At 48.2% G+C, this 15169-nt stretch overlaps 1 protein-coding gene across 1 annotated transcript; it reads right to left on the bottom strand.

Moving 5' to 3' along the window:
* Nucleotides 1-381: 381 nt before the first annotated feature.
* Nucleotides 382-8494, bottom strand: LOC103817856 (cytochrome P450 3A12-like). The gene is made up of 9 exons (XM_050980285.1): nucleotides 8424-8494; nucleotides 7499-7592; nucleotides 6356-6408; nucleotides 5159-5258; nucleotides 4651-4764; nucleotides 4400-4478; nucleotides 4014-4203; nucleotides 2404-2566; nucleotides 382-495 (listed from the first exon to the last, which is right to left on the bottom strand). Exons 1-9 carry the CDS (start codon nucleotides 8492-8494, stop codon nucleotides 400-402), a joined length of 960 nt encoding a protein of 319 aa, XP_050836242.1. The 3' UTR covers nucleotides 382-399.
* Between the last annotated feature and the right edge of the window lie 6675 nt (nucleotides 8495-15169).

Below are 15169 nucleotides of genomic sequence, written 5' to 3'. Positions count from 1 at the left end.
ACAGAATCACCCAGCAGGCAGAGGGAACAGGAGCAATGGCAGCATTACTTAACTATGTGCAATTTGCTCTCCCCATCTTGATTTAAATTACACTGTCAGAAGAGACTGACAGTGTCTGGAATCAAATTGCTTAGAAAAGTGCCTCTTCAGACAGAGAGAAAAAAATGCCCAAATAACTGGAGTGCAAATGGTGTTGCAAAATGCCTATTGTGATTGGGGACAGCAGGACCTGGGGCTCATGTTCATTAGAATAATGCTCATGTAATTTTGCTGGGCCAAATCCCCATGAGATGGGGGGGGCTGCCCCCCTGACACTCCTACAGAGCACACATTAACCTGGTCTCCTCTCAAGAGCTGGAGAAGGCACCATTAGAGTCTCTTGCTCTGTTCCTCCTTCTTTCAATTCTTCGGGTCAGCCTGGGCTCTGGGGACCATCTTCAGGACAATGGGCTTCTTTGGCTGCATGAAACCTTTCGAGTCCAGGACCAGTGGGATCTTGAGCAGGAGGGAGAAACAATGAAACAACCACATCAGCTGGAGAAAGGACAGACAGGAGGACAGGAGCCCTACAGCTCACACACATCCCAGCTACCACTTGTTTTCAATGCATTTCCCAGCTCACAGGTGTACTTACAGCAGGACCATCACTATTGCTCAAGCACAGCCACCAGCAGGTGTTTAACAGCCCTCAGCTCTTGGATAAACTGGTTGGTGAGCTCTGGCTTTCATGTGGCATGGTACAAAGAGCTCAGTGCACTGATCAACAGGCTGCACGTGGAGGGAAGAACAGCCAAACCCCAGCCAGGGTGCTGCAGCTAAATGGGGGCATGCAGTGCCATTCTGTTTGATGCACAACTGTGTCAGTACTAAGGGCTGCTAGATCATAATGGGAGCTGGAGGAGCAATAAGTTCTCCAGGAAGAGCAAATCTAAAATTGCTGCTCAGACCAAGTAGCAAAGCAAAAGCATCCTCAACATGAAAGGTTTCCATGGGTGGGCTGGGAATCTCATTAGAAATAATGTTTAAAGCTGGTGTTGGAGGAATCCCCCACCAATGCATGCTGCTCATATCCCAGCTCTCTTTCTCTCCATCAGGACAAGGGTGACACACCCCCAGCCCAACAGGCCACATTCACCCCCCATATCCCAGTAAGCTTTGTTTCAGAAAATTTAAATAATATGGCTTGGAGCCCAATGTGCCATCAGTGGAGCAGTGAGAGGAGGCTGCAGCTTCCATACACATGTTCCAAAGGGATGTTCCAGCATGAAATTTTCCCTCCCACTCTGATGTACATGACACATCCTGTAGAAAAAAGGGCTGAAAGAGCCCCATAAACCTATGGGCACCAATAATACAATACATATTTAACTTGTCTCCTTTTAATTAAAGGCAGTTATAAAAAGAATCAATTTTATGGATTGCAGAGGACTAGAAAAATGTCATTAGACTTGGGGGAGGGTGGATAGGTCACTACATTGTTAATGGACTATTACAGTCTTTCACCTCCAGGTTACCAGTTGAACTGCAATCTGAATCTGCAGAGATTCCAGCTGAGCACCCGTGCCAAGTAATAATTTAATAAGGACTTTTCTGTTTCTTACAACAAACGTCCTTTGAGTGACTTGTTGCCCCCTCTGCTCTGATTTCCCAAGCTCTCCTCACCAACAGAATATAATAATGGCCCAGCCTCTTGCAGCAGTGAGTGCAAGGAGCTGGGTCAGGCTGGAAACGCTGTGGTGCTGCCTGCCTGAGGCACAGGAGCTGCTGTGCTCTCAGCAGGGCTGGACTGACACATCATTTGCAACAGCTCCTGCTTTTATTTCATGTCAAGCACTCCCACCCTGCAAGGCCCATCCCATCAGTACTGTATGCAGCATTCACTGGGATCCTGGGCAAAACCAAAGCCTGGTGGGATCCTGCATAGCCCCAAACAGGGAGAGGGTCACCAATTCAAACTTAACCCATATTGTGCTTGCTTGAAAATTGCTACCCTTTAGGGACTTCCCTGGGTCATAAGAGATGAACTTTGGTGTCTTGGGATGTCCCACAGAGAATACCCATGTTTGTGTTGCAAAACACAGCTTTGGCATGGGCTGGGGGATTTTCTCTTCCTGCTCTCTGGAGCAGAGTCTTCCTAAGCTGGGTCAAACAGACCAACAGTGCACTGTGGGGGAGAGAGCACCCCACAAGTTAGGTGCACACAATGATAGGCACAGGACTTTAGGGATTTCAGCCTAAACTATCCCACCAACATTAAATATGCTTCTGTAGAGGCTTTTTAAAAAAAGCATAAGTAACTTGTGTTGAACCCCTTACAATTAACTGTGAGGTCTCATGTAACAGTAGGACCATCTCACAGGGAGTAAGGGGCAGATAATGAGAGACATCACCCCACATCCTCACCGGTGTGTCTTTGCAGGGTCTGAATGAGAAGTTCTGCAACAGGACAACCACAGCCACTTTCACAACAAGATGAGCAAACCTCATCCCTATGCAGTTCCTGGGGCCAGCCCCAAATGGCAGGAAGGTGTAGGGGTCAATACCCTCTTTGTTCTCTTTACTGAACCTGATTATAAAAAAAAAAAAAAAAAAAAAGAACAAGTTAGCAAGAGCCCCTCTGTTGCAGGATGTGTTAGCTTCCAAATCTGAAGTAATGAGGGGTCTGGGAAGGGAAAAGCTTTTTGTGTTTCTGTGCATATTAGAAGCTAAGTCCCTTATTTCTGTCTCAATAGATATGTTATGCCTCTGCTTTCATCCCAATGCTCAGACTTGGTTGTGCAAATCCAGGTGCATTGAGTGTCCTGGGAATACCTGAAATACGCTAATGGATTTCTTAACTGCTTTTTTCTCAGAACTCCCTCTCAGCTCCAAAACTGAACCCAGATTTCAAACCCTAAACCACACAGGTCTACAGCTCCACAGCTTCCCTGTAGATCAAAGGACTGAGCAAACACAAAGATGGAGTTCTCCCCCTGTGTGACTAAAGGCAGGGCTGCTTTTGAGACATGCCAGTCCAATTCCTTCCCTCATCATGAAAAACAGGGAAGAACAATCAGCTTCACAGAGAAATTTGCCATTGAGCATTTTCAGTAATACTTCCTAGTGATCAGTTGGTTTTCGTATCAGAAAGCGTTTCATTCCCAGTGCATGAGGTACAAACCTCAGCTATGCTAAGTCAGAAGTGAAGTATCTCACTACTGAGACACCAGCACATTCCTCTGATGAACTCCCAGCAAGGCAAGTGAGCCCTAAAGAGCTCCTGTCCAGCTACACACGCCAAATTTGACAACTGGAATAAGGATGTGGCTACTGGAGCAACTGGTGTAGCCTGGCCCATTGCCAGAGCACTCGTATTTGGGTGTTTCCTTCTGAATCCAACATGAGGTGATCACAGGCTTCACAGGTGCTTCTGCCTGACACCACTGCCATGTTTTGTCTCAAAGATCACCATGTCCCCACACCAGGATTAGCTTCCAGAGGTATTTCAGTTCTTGGTGCAAGGGCAGAGGTCTGGTCCTGCTCTCTCTGGACCAAGCATCAATGTCTTGGTGGCCACCTGAAGTTTACCAGGTTCATGGTATCCCAGGTGTGCCTTGGGCTATTGCATCATTTTGCAGGGTCTGACACAGCTCCTAAGAAAAGATTGCTTCAAAACTTGAGTTAAAAATTAAGTTTTATTTCCTACCCATCTTTGCCCTTCCATTGCTGATTTGCAGGGCATTGTGCCAGTCACCCAATGGCTCTTGCTTTAATATCTGGCCATAAACCCCTCAGTGTTACAGCTGCTGGGAGCTGCTCTCACTGTTGCTCCCTTCAATGCAGTTAATTAAATTCCATGCACAGTTTATGGATGTAGATCATAAAACTCCCCTCACGGTAATGCTGGGACTAGATGTCAGACAATGATAAATGCCTAATTTAAATGTTATAATCATGCATTCCCCACTTTTGCTGCCATTCCCACTCCCAGGGCTGAGGTTGAGTATTCAGCTATTTCCCCCTGTGGCCCTCACCTTTCAGGCCTGAACTCGTCCGGCTCTGGCCAGTACTGTGGGTCCCGGTGCAGCACGAAGGCTGGGATCAGGACCACCATTCCCTCTGCAATGGTCACTCCATTGAGCTCCACAGTCTTCTTGCAGACCCTCTTGAGCCGGCCCCCAGCAGGGTGGAGCCGGATGGATTCGTTCATCACCATTTCGAGGCCTCAGTCACAGCTTTCTCTCAACAACCTGTCCAGAGAGCTCATCTGACTACGACTGAGCAAGGCTCTCCTCCAAAAACCCACACACAGCTCCCACTCCAGCTTAGCATCTACTCCATCTGGGATGGACATGGCTCCTGGGCACGTGGAAAATGGACAAGCCTGGTGTGAATGATGTGTTTAGCAGGATGAACATACAGGCCATAGGACCAAGAGCCTCAGTGTGCAATGCCTCGTGTGCTGTTTCATCCCCCACCCCCTTCTCCTGACTCCCTCCCTGGGATGGCAGCCAGACACTGCATTGCTGAATGGTACCAACAATGCAGGTGCCCATGGATGTGGTCCTGGCAAACAGGGCGACTTCCCCATTTGAGGGGAAGGTCTACACTTAGAAACAGCTCAGTTCTCCTCCAGCTATGGATGCAAAGTACCAGTGGCTTGTGCTTTACCTCCTTCAGCTTCCCACTGGTAAAGGTTGGAGACAGCACCATACGAATCCCTTTCCACTGCTCATCTTCAGCCACATTGAGGGCTGACCCCAGGATCCCATTCAGATGAAAGTTCTGCACAGGGGAATAGGAGACAGGTGAAGGTTTACTGCCCCCTTCCATGTGACAGAAATGCAAAGAAAAACCTTCCATGGAGTGTTGACTCAGCCCCTGAAGTCATCTCAGCTTCACCTCAACCAGCAAACAACAGAAATGGAAACAAAAGTCTAAGAGCCATAAATGACATCAGCCCCTAGGGCACATCCAGGCTGATGGCCCAATTTCCCAGCCAGAGTGGCCCCTACACCTCCCTAGTAGAGTTTTGATGTTGGTACCATCAATAAACTGGGGCACATGAGAGAGCAAGTATCTGCTGAAGGGCTCAGAGAACAGAAACCAAGAAGAAACTCCTTCTTTCTTGCTGCATGTGCTCTGTACTGAAAAGCAAAGCACAGGACTAGGTACCTACCTGGCGATTAGTAAAAATGCTGTAGCACTCTTTCACCAGGATGTTTTTGATGAGGATGGGGTCCAAAACAGCCAGCACAGGCTGCCTGCCATCATAAAACCTAAGCCAATAGAAACCCACAGTCAGTCCATCTTCATGGTCAGCTGGAGCAAAAGCAGCCTCTTCTGCCTATGGCCAGAGCCACGGCACAAAGGGTTTGGGCCCTCTGACAAGACAGCTGGAAGGATGAGGCTGGAACTTGTTTATTATGTAGTGAAAGAGGAGAAAGGGAATGACAGTGACAAACATGGGCAGCACGAGCATTTCTAGCAATTGTCTGTGGTACTGAAGAGTTGCCAAAGCTGTGTGGGTTTAGATAAAAGGCAGCTTTTTGCCACGATGTTGATCCCCTGCACTTGGGATGTCTGAGCTGTTTCCATTGCTGGTGGCTGGAGACAAGAAATACACACCAAACAATCTACCTGTGGAGGAAAGAGATTTCCTGCCTGGCCTACAAGGCACTGAGAGGTGAAAACCTCATCTGTCTCTTCCATTTTCCAATCAACAGAGACAGAAAAACTTAAAAGTCATGGTGTGGGCTAAAGGGCAGGGAGCCCTGGGCCACAGCTAAGGGAAGCTGCCATCTTCAAGAAGCTTGCGAACATTTAATCTTGCAAAAAAATGCACCAGGTTTCATGAAGCCTCCCAGGATTTTTTTTGCAGAGCAATTTTGTTTTGGTTTGAGAGGTTCTCAGTGGAAGCATGATAAGAAGCCCCTACATAAAACAAGCACTGTGCAGGGAGCAGGGAGGCAGGTTGAAAGGTAGCTTGTGCCCCAGCTCTGGGAGAAGCAGGGAGCAAGATGAAAAAGACTGTGGCAGCCTGCAGCTTGCTTTCTGCTCCAGACACAGAAGAGCAGCTTCAAAGGCAGGAGGCTCAGTTTGACACCAAGCAGTAGAGGTGATTTTCAAAGCTTATGCAAAAAAATGACCCCATAAACTGACCATCACCATCCCAGCCCCACACCACACTGAAATCCCAGCTGGAGAAAGTCTTGGAGAGATGGGTGGAGACTTTCCCAGTGCTAAACCTTGATTATCCCACGCTGTCACTGCTGGAATTATAGTACTGGGGAATATAACATCAGTGTAACTTTCCCATTCTATTCTGGGGCTGTGGAGCATCCCAAACTGGTAGTTTTGTTCTGTAGAAACTCACCCCCAGATTTTTTCATACTTTTCAAAGCATTTCTGATCAAAATTGTGGACTCCCTGGAAAAGAAGAAAGGAGAAATGAACAGTTTGCCAGTGAAAAGTGATCAAAGCAGGCCACGGCTGTCAGCACAGTGCATCCCACAGCCCCACTGACAGTGGCAGAGGTTGAGGCTGGGAGGTGCATGGTCCTGTTAAGCATCACACAGATGCTTAGGGGACATTTGCATTAGAGAGAAAAAAGAGAGCAGAGATTGAAAAAAATGAAAAGGTACTTTCAACTTCTACCAGCCAACCTGATTTAAAAATGTAATGAAGACAAGGTATGACAGGGTACAAAGTTTTAGTGAGCAGAGTTAGGAGGCAGAACTGGATCCCAGGGTGTCCTTTCACCTTCTCAACAAGTTAGAGCTGCTGCTGTCTCGTCCTCATACAATCTTCCTCTGCAGTTACTGAACAGATATTTTTATTTTGTTTCCGTTTAGGTTTTAGCTGATGTTACATGTAACAATGAAACTTACCAGACACATAAGGCTCACTAAACCACTAGCAAGAGGCAACAGGAATGATGTGAACCCAGCAAATACAAGTAAAACACGTATTTTATTGAAGCCAATACACTTATTCTGCATTTGTAATCAGTTACCTGTGGTCAGCTACTGCCTTGCTATTTGATGAGGTTTGGTAGCTTGATGATGTTTGAATTCTATTTAAAAATGTATTTGTCTGGCTTAGTCTCAGGCTGGCCCAAAAGTAAGTGATTGGATGAAGCATTTCTGGGGCTAATTCAGCCTCTTAACATTTGTAATAAAAAGAAACATGCAGTTCCCAGAAAACAGCAGTCTTAGGAATCTCTCCAATACTTTTTTTTTTGTTTCCAACAGAACTTCAGTTGCTCAAGAGCAGGTAGAAACACGGGGAGAAACAAAAAAATTTAAATTACAAAGTAGTTTTAAAATACAGCACACCTCATTCAGGTCAGCCTGAACTTTTATGTTCTCCATGTGTCCAAAAAGCCTCCTACCTAAAAGCATAATTTTCATCTGACTGAATCAAGGACAAAGGAAAGAGATGCCCAAAGAATGTGGAAAACAGCACCAGCCACAAGAAGGATCTAAGACACTAGAGAGCAGCAGCTGCTGGTACTCACATGCCGGTACTCCAGGAAAGTTCCCACAAATGGCAGAGGCTGTGGGCCAGGAATGCCCAGCTTCTTGAAAGTCTGGTAGGGCCATATCCCACAGCTGTCAACAAAGAGCATGTGAGAAGTACTTATGCAACGAAAAGAGAGGATACTTCTTCCTGAGCATAGGGAACTGCTCAAATAAGTGGTTTCTGTCATTCAGGAAAAGCTGAAATTGTGGACCAGCAGCAACCTTGCTGAGGATACTCTTTGCAAAGAATGCAGGATCACTTGGGGTATGTTTTAATGGAAGACAAGGTCTGAAAGGAGCTGCAGCCCAGCCTAAGCAAACCAGTGTACCTGGGCACCTCAGGGCCTTATTGAGTTGCCCAGCTGAGACAACTGTGGCCCAGGTGACTCAGCAGAGATCTCGGAGCGATTGAGGCCTGCCCTTGTGTTTGTCTTTGCAAAGACCTCCTGCGATGCTCAGGTGGCCGCGCTACAGCAGCACGGCAGGGACATAAATTACCACAGCAAAATTAAGTTTTTGCCTGTATAGCTCATTACAGCTCCCCTGAGCCATATAAGCCGAAGTTTTGCCAACAGAACTACTTAATCGGGAGAGTTCTGCTAGCAGCAGCTCCGGCATCGCCCTGCGCGGCTCCCAGCTGGCACTGCCCAAGGACGCCACGGGCGCTGCTGTCTTTAAACAACCGAAAGTTCCTTCCAGGAAAAAGCTTTTAAAAAAATCAAGGATCTCCTTTAATTTCCCTCCCCGCCGAGCCCAGCTCGCTTCTTCCCGCTGGCATCGGGGCCCGCAGCCGCCCTGAGCAGCCCTCACTGTGCCCTGAGGGCAGCGCGGAGGCCCCGCGTGGTTTCAGCGCTAATTCACTCAAACCGCACTGGCACTGGGCTCTTCTGCCCGTCCTCCAGGGGACCGGCCTCTACTTACAGGGCCACAAGGCACAGGAGGGAGACGAGGAGCAGCCAGGTGACGGGGGAGAGGCTGGGCAGGAGCTGCATGGTGCCCACTGTCCGCCCGCTTCTGCCACCGCCGCGCCCCGACCCCGGCCCCGACCCCGGCCCCGGCCCCGACCCCGGCCCCGACCCCGGCCCGTGCCCGCCATCACGTGAGGGAGGCGGTGCCTTCCCGCCTGCCCGGAGCCTCAGGGCCGGGCCCCGGGCGCGTCCCCCGGGAGCGGGGTTCTCCGGGATCGAGGTGCCGGTCCGCGGTCCCCTGCGGCTGGAAATTGCAGAAAGGGCGGTTTGCACAAGCGGCAGCGCCTCGAGCTCCTCGTGCTGCCTCTGGAGGGACAAGGAGCTGCTCCTGTGTCCCGACTGTCCCAGCTCCGGGGGTGTCTGTGCAGACACCCCTTCCTTTGTGCCTCCTCTCCCACCGCCGTGTGTCGTGCCCTGTATCTCCTGTTTAGGGTCCAGGAGAGAAGGGGCTGAAGTAGACAGACCTGCGCCAAACACCTGCCCAGGCTGAAAGGCAGATCCTCTGAAGGATCAGTTCTGTGGCAGCATAACTTGTAGTGTCACCTGTGCCGATGGAGCTTCTGCCTGAGTCGGTGACCTGCCAGCCCCGGGAGCCACCCGGGCAGGGCCCTGTGGGCCGGAGGTGCTGCGGGCCGGGCAGTCCCACAGTCGGTGCCCGCATCTCCAGCTCTCCCCAGCCTCATCGCCTGGGGATGGATTCCCACATTCCCTCTGCCCCGGGCATTCTCTCTGCGCTCAGGTTGCACAAGATGATGGCATTTGGCTTTAGGCAGCTCAGTTTCCCCCGGAGGCACTGACACTGGGCTGGCTGCTTTCTGTCGGAGAAATAGGAAGTGCATTATGTGTATGGGAGACGCAGTGGAGCCTCTGGCCAATTTAGTTCCAGCGTGTGCAGACACACCGTGCTGGTGGCTGTGTGTGGGGATGGGTCAGGACATGGTGTCCTTCATCCCCGTCGCACTGGGAAGGGCCACAAATATCTTCCTCTGTTCAGTTCAGCACTGTCCCCTTCTCTGTCTTCCCTGAAGACACCAGTAGACCCACAAGGACCCTACATCACACTCACCTGCATTGGACATTACTCCCCTGCCTTTGTCATGCTCAGCCTTAAGGAAACCCAAGTGCTTCTGCAATTACCTGCCAGTCACATCTCACATGGCTCTACCTGCAGGCCAGCAGTGGATTTTGCCTCTGCCCAAACATTTATTTTGCCTCATAACACACATGCAGCCTGTGCTGAGCTGCCAGTGGGTTCAGCAGTGATCTCCACACCTAGGTGGAAGATCTAAGCAGCAGCACTGCCAGTTTTGGTAGGTCAGTGTCTCAGACATCTCCAGCGTTGCACAGCCACGATGTGCTCAATGGTCACATTATCACTGGCTGGCAGTAATCAATTAACCATTTTATGAAGTCATATCCTTGATTCCTGCTTCTCCAGGCTGCTCTGAAGAGCTGAGCTGTAGCAGTGTGCTATGACAGGAACTTTATTCTCCATTTTATGGAATCTGCCCCTTTTAAGACACCTTGAAGCAACTGTGCTAGGGGAGTTATCCTTTCTCTTGCATCCAAAGGCTGGTTCTTCTCCTTGAGAGGTCCCATACCAGAAGGACATAAAGAACAGCAGTGAAAGGCAGGAGGAGAGACCAGGTGCTAGAGCAGTAACTTCCAAGCTGGGATTAGCTGCATTTCTTCCCTCACACAAACCCTTTGATTTTCCAGTAATTTTTAACAGCTGTTGTGATTTCTCAGTAGGAAGTGGGTTTGTGGTTCAGTATTTTCTCCTCTCTCACACAGAAACTGAAGCAAGGAAAGACTTCAGAGGAAAATAAGAATGTTAGCTAGCCCCCCAAATATGTAAATAAACTGTGCAGCATCTTTGTGTACAAGGAAATTAATAATTTGTCCAAAGTAAATTAGTAATTAGATTTTTTTTTGCAGGTCTCTTGAAGTGCTGTGTCTCTCCAGCTCCCCAGATTTGAGAAAATCATAGTTGATAAAATGTCCACCTCCCAGTCAAAATTGCTGCCATGACTCAGAGCTGCAGGTGGGGCCATTCTGAACACTCTCTGTCAGATAATTTTATACAAATTGCATGTATTAAAGTGATGCTTTTATCCTTACACAGCTCTTTAGACCAAATGTGGTGGTATACTCTGTACTTACTGAGACTATTTTTCTAACGTGAATATAACTGAAATGGCACCCAGGAGGAATAAAGCAGAGGGAAAGGCTCTCCAGATCATTCTTCTGGTAACATTTAAAGGGGTTTAGCATTGTGGGCAAGCAAATTGCACAACAGGGCTGCAGGGGAGCGGCTGCTGTGGCATCCCAGCCTCTTGTCTAAGAGAAGGGAAGAAAATTGCCCGTTGTCTGGGCTACAAAACTTTTGTCTGTCCAAGGCTGGTGATCCAGCAAAAACATCTTGTGGTAAGAAAGGGGAAGCAATGAGTGCTCCCCACTGCACTCGTGCAGCAGATGTGCTAAAACAAGTGAAAAATAACAGCAGCAGCAGCAGCCTGCACATTGACATCACCTAATTCACCTCTTTCACAAAAATGTCACTTCCCCCCACCCCTCCCATTTCAGGTAATAACTTATTAATAGGAGATATCTCCAAGAGAGCTGCTAAACTCCATTGGTAGGAGCCACATCAATGCCAGTGATGTGCTCTGATGTGCTGGTCTATGTGGTTATATATTAGAGTGCAGAGCTGGTTCACAGCCCTTGTGATGCTTCCAGGGTTAGAGATCTGTACCTGTGAAGGACCCAGAGTGGTCCAAAAGGAATGTCCTCCTCTGGGTCATGAGCACACATGGTCTCAGCCTCTCTGACATCTCCCTTCTTACTGACACCATCACAGTGCCACTGTTTTCCCCATTGATAACAAATCCCAAGGGCTCTAAAAAGGCTTGCTGGGGCCCTGAAAATAAACACAGTGCTGTTAAAAGACCATTTATTCTTATGCCCTGGGGAGAGGAGGAATAACTGAGTGTGACCCTCTTCCCCCACAGCAGGGTGGCCCGTGATGGTCCTGGGCAGCACTGAAGCCATGGCCCTGCCCTCCACATGATCCCTCACACTGCGGTGGTTCCTGGCCTGTTTCTTCTTGCTGTGCCAGCCTGGAAACAATCCCAGTTCAATATTAACTCACACATTATCTACCACTCCTCTTTGCAACGGAGTGCTTTCATGCCCTGGGTACCCTTCATGTGTTTGTGTCAGTCACCCTGGAGCACAGTGCCCTTCTGCTGTGCCAACACGCTGCACTCCAAGGAGCCGGGAGGGAACAGGTGGCCAAGGAACAGAGATACCCGGGGGTTCAAAGGCTGATGGTCACCATGGCTAACACAAACATAAGGAGACATGAACTGTGATAATTGGCTGTAGTCACCAGTAAAAATGGGACAGTGCAATTCAGACCAGCTGGGGAGCAGTGACTGAATTGATGGGGCACAGAGGATGATGATATACCTCATGCAGAACTTCAATTTCTTAAAGCTCCTTGAGAGAGAAAACCGAAAATTTTAACTAGAGGGTCCTCCCTGAAGGAGAGGTGATTTTATGCCTGTCTGCTTGGTGGGACTGAACGAGGCCAAGGGGAGAGAAGTCCTGCAAGAGAGTAGAGCACTGGTGGAAGGCCATCCCCAGGAGACAAATGCTCCCCTGCATCTCAGACTCCCTGTTAGAGAGAATAAGACATTGTCTTACAAACAAGATAATGCTTATTATCTTATTTGCAAGAAAATGTCTCGTTAGCTGCTGTGTTACAGACCCAAAGGTTTCTCTTTCCTCCACATACTATGGGAAAAGTCATGTTGTAACACACACAGTCTAACAGCCATAGCAAAATGTCAGCCCCATTAATAACCAGGCTTTTATTCACTGACTGTCCCATCTTTAACAATTCCCTTCTTATTTTCCTCTCATCACACAAATGGCATCATGAGCTGTTTATTCCTGGCTCTTCCTTACAAACCTTGCTCTCAAATGATCCTCTTGAAAGGACTAAATGGGAAAGCACCAGATGTATGACATCCTCAAAGAGCTCCAGCAGCCAGGGGAGGACCAAGGGCTGGCACCAGCTTCTGCCTTCCCTCTCACCAAGCCCAAAACCACAGTGCTTCATGCCTGGGTATTTCTGAGACCTCTGCAGAGCAAAAAGACCACGTTGTTCCTTTCATCCAGCAATGCTGCTGAATGCTCCTGAAGCGTCGACAGCTGAAACCCATCTCCCTTTCACTCCTCTATAATTTCTGAGCAAGGATGGAAAATTATAAGCCACAGCCAGTGTTACAGTGTAAAACCAATTCTGAAAAGCACGGCAGGGGCAGTGCTGTGTGCACTCCCTACTCATGCTCGGACACCAGCTCCTCCAAGGACAACTTCTCCTTTGCCTGTCTCACATTGTACCAGAGAACAACTCTGGCTTTTCAGACCTCCCAGCTGGTAGCTCAGTCTCACTGCATGAAGCAGCCAGTGCTTTTCAGAAAGTGTCATTGCACCATTTGCAATGACCTCAATTTCTACTGAGCCGCTTCCAAACCAGAAGTCAAGCCAGAAAAGACAAAAAAATTATGACATGACCCTGAAACCATCATCTCCAAACACATAATATGCAGCCCTTTCTACCACCATCCCCTTACCTCCAAACCCACCCTATCTCACGAGGACACACATTAGAAACAATCCAGTGTTCTGGAATCTATTTTATAGCCATGATCTCTGTTCAGCCAGACCCAGCACTCAGAGCCATGTCGCTGCCCAAGGGCAAAGTTTAGCCCATTGTTTCTGTCTCCAGTGCCTGGGTTCTGGGTATTTTTTCTGGACACATGCTGGGTATGCACTCAGGGCAGAGATGAAGCTGTTTGGCTCTTGAGTCATTTGGCATTGTGGACTCCCTGTCAGCAGCTGCTGGATGTGAGCCATCCCCAACATGTTCAGGCACAGTCCTTGAGAATCCAAGCAGGTATGGCTGGAGGCTTATCACTCAACCTCACAGGATTTCTTTATTCCAGCTAAAGCCAAGCATTTGGCTGGTTGGATTAACCCTTGCTGGCTTTGTGAAATAGGCTTCATTGAAAACAAGCATCTTTCTCTCACCTTTTAATTTCTTCTGTGGTGTGGAGACAGCTATAGATCAATGAAAGTGTCCTCATCGATCACCCTGGATGTTTTTTGCTGGACAGAGGATTGAAATACTGAATCCTTCCTCTGCCAGTCCTCCCCATGGTGGGGGATAAAACATTTCCCAATTTCCATCAGGTTATGTGAGGTTTAATCCCAGAGGATACAGTCTCCCAGCAGATTAAGTCAGTCTCATAAATACAGCTGAAAAGTGACCCTTGTTTATCCCAATTTTCCCTCTATCAGCTTCTTTGATGACTCCCCTTGCCCTGCTCCTCCCCTGCCTCCCACCTCTGGGGTTCACACCAATCAGATGTGCTTGTACATACATAAAAAATAACCCAAGATTGAAAAAGTTTGTATTTAAAAGTTGAGCCTCGTACTGTTGGAATTAGACTCTAATTAGGTCAGTTGTGTTCCCCTGGTAGGGTAAGAACGATAGTGTCGGAAAACAGACAATTTATAAAGACCCAAAAATAACTCATCCTGTTTTGTAAGAAAGCTGTGCTTTCTTTGCCCTGTGCTGAGGACATTCAGTCAAGGCCACCTGGGCACACTGATAGCAGCCACACAGCCTGCAGCTTGGTCCCATAGGCAAAGCTGGCCTGCGCCTCAATTTCCTCCTACTACAGGTGGGATATTCATCCTTCCCAATTTGGCAGGGCTGTGGTGAGGTCACCTGTACTTGTCATGCATTTTGTCACTCTTGGCATGAGGCCCTAGGTTATATTACACAGGCTCTTTCTCCCAACTTGCCTTTTAGCCTGATCTACACCTTCTGTGAAGTTCACAGGGCACAAACTCAGATTAAGAAGGCTCAGGGTAAAGAACAAGTCCTTGCAGCTGCTTTTCTAGGGTGTATCATCAGCAGAGAACCCCTTGGAAGTTGCACAAAGCAGGAATTACCTTTGAGTGACACCTTGGGTGTTGGTCCCTTCTTCCTCTGAACACATTTTTGTCGTGCAACCATGGTTTGCAGCTTCCTTGTTCCTCCACAGGCAGGTGCTGATCCTCGGATTCCACAAGACTTCACAAGTTTCAGCTGCTGACAAGTTTGCCTTGTAAAGCCTCAAAGAATGACTTCACACATCAGCCTCTTCTGATTTAGGATTATCCTAACTCGTTAACAAATGGTGATGAACGTGCCAGTTGCCTGCTTAATGAAGGTTTCTACCAGGCTGGAAGTCAGTGGCCACACTGCCTTGGCTTGGAGGGACGTGCCAGGCATTTCTAAGTAAACAAGACAGCAAAGCTAAAGAACTCCTGGAGCACCGTGGAAGTGAACAAAAACCCAACAAAAAACATGTGTTCACGTAAAGTTCCTTTTGATTTTGTGGGAAATGCAGGTTTGAAATGAAAATAATTAGTGAGGCAAGAGGAGGAGAAAAAAAATAATAAAAACAAGAGGCAGGCTTACAAAAGAAAAAACAGAAAAGAAAAGGAGTGAAGAGAAAAATAAATAACCCTGGAGCAAAAATGCAGAGGGAAAAAGAGGGAACAAAAGAGACAAATAGCAGGAAAAGGATCAGTAATGAAAGCCCAGATTACTTGATTCAGTCAAACCACTGCTTGTGC

The sequence above is a fragment of the Serinus canaria genome, chromosome 14, assembly GCF_022539315.1.
Source record: "Serinus canaria isolate serCan28SL12 chromosome 14, serCan2020, whole genome shotgun sequence".
Classification (NCBI taxonomy): Eukaryota; Metazoa; Chordata; class Aves; order Passeriformes; family Fringillidae; genus Serinus; species Serinus canaria.
Note: the sequence above shows the minus strand (reverse complement) of the source record. Positions and strands in the feature narration are given on the sequence as shown.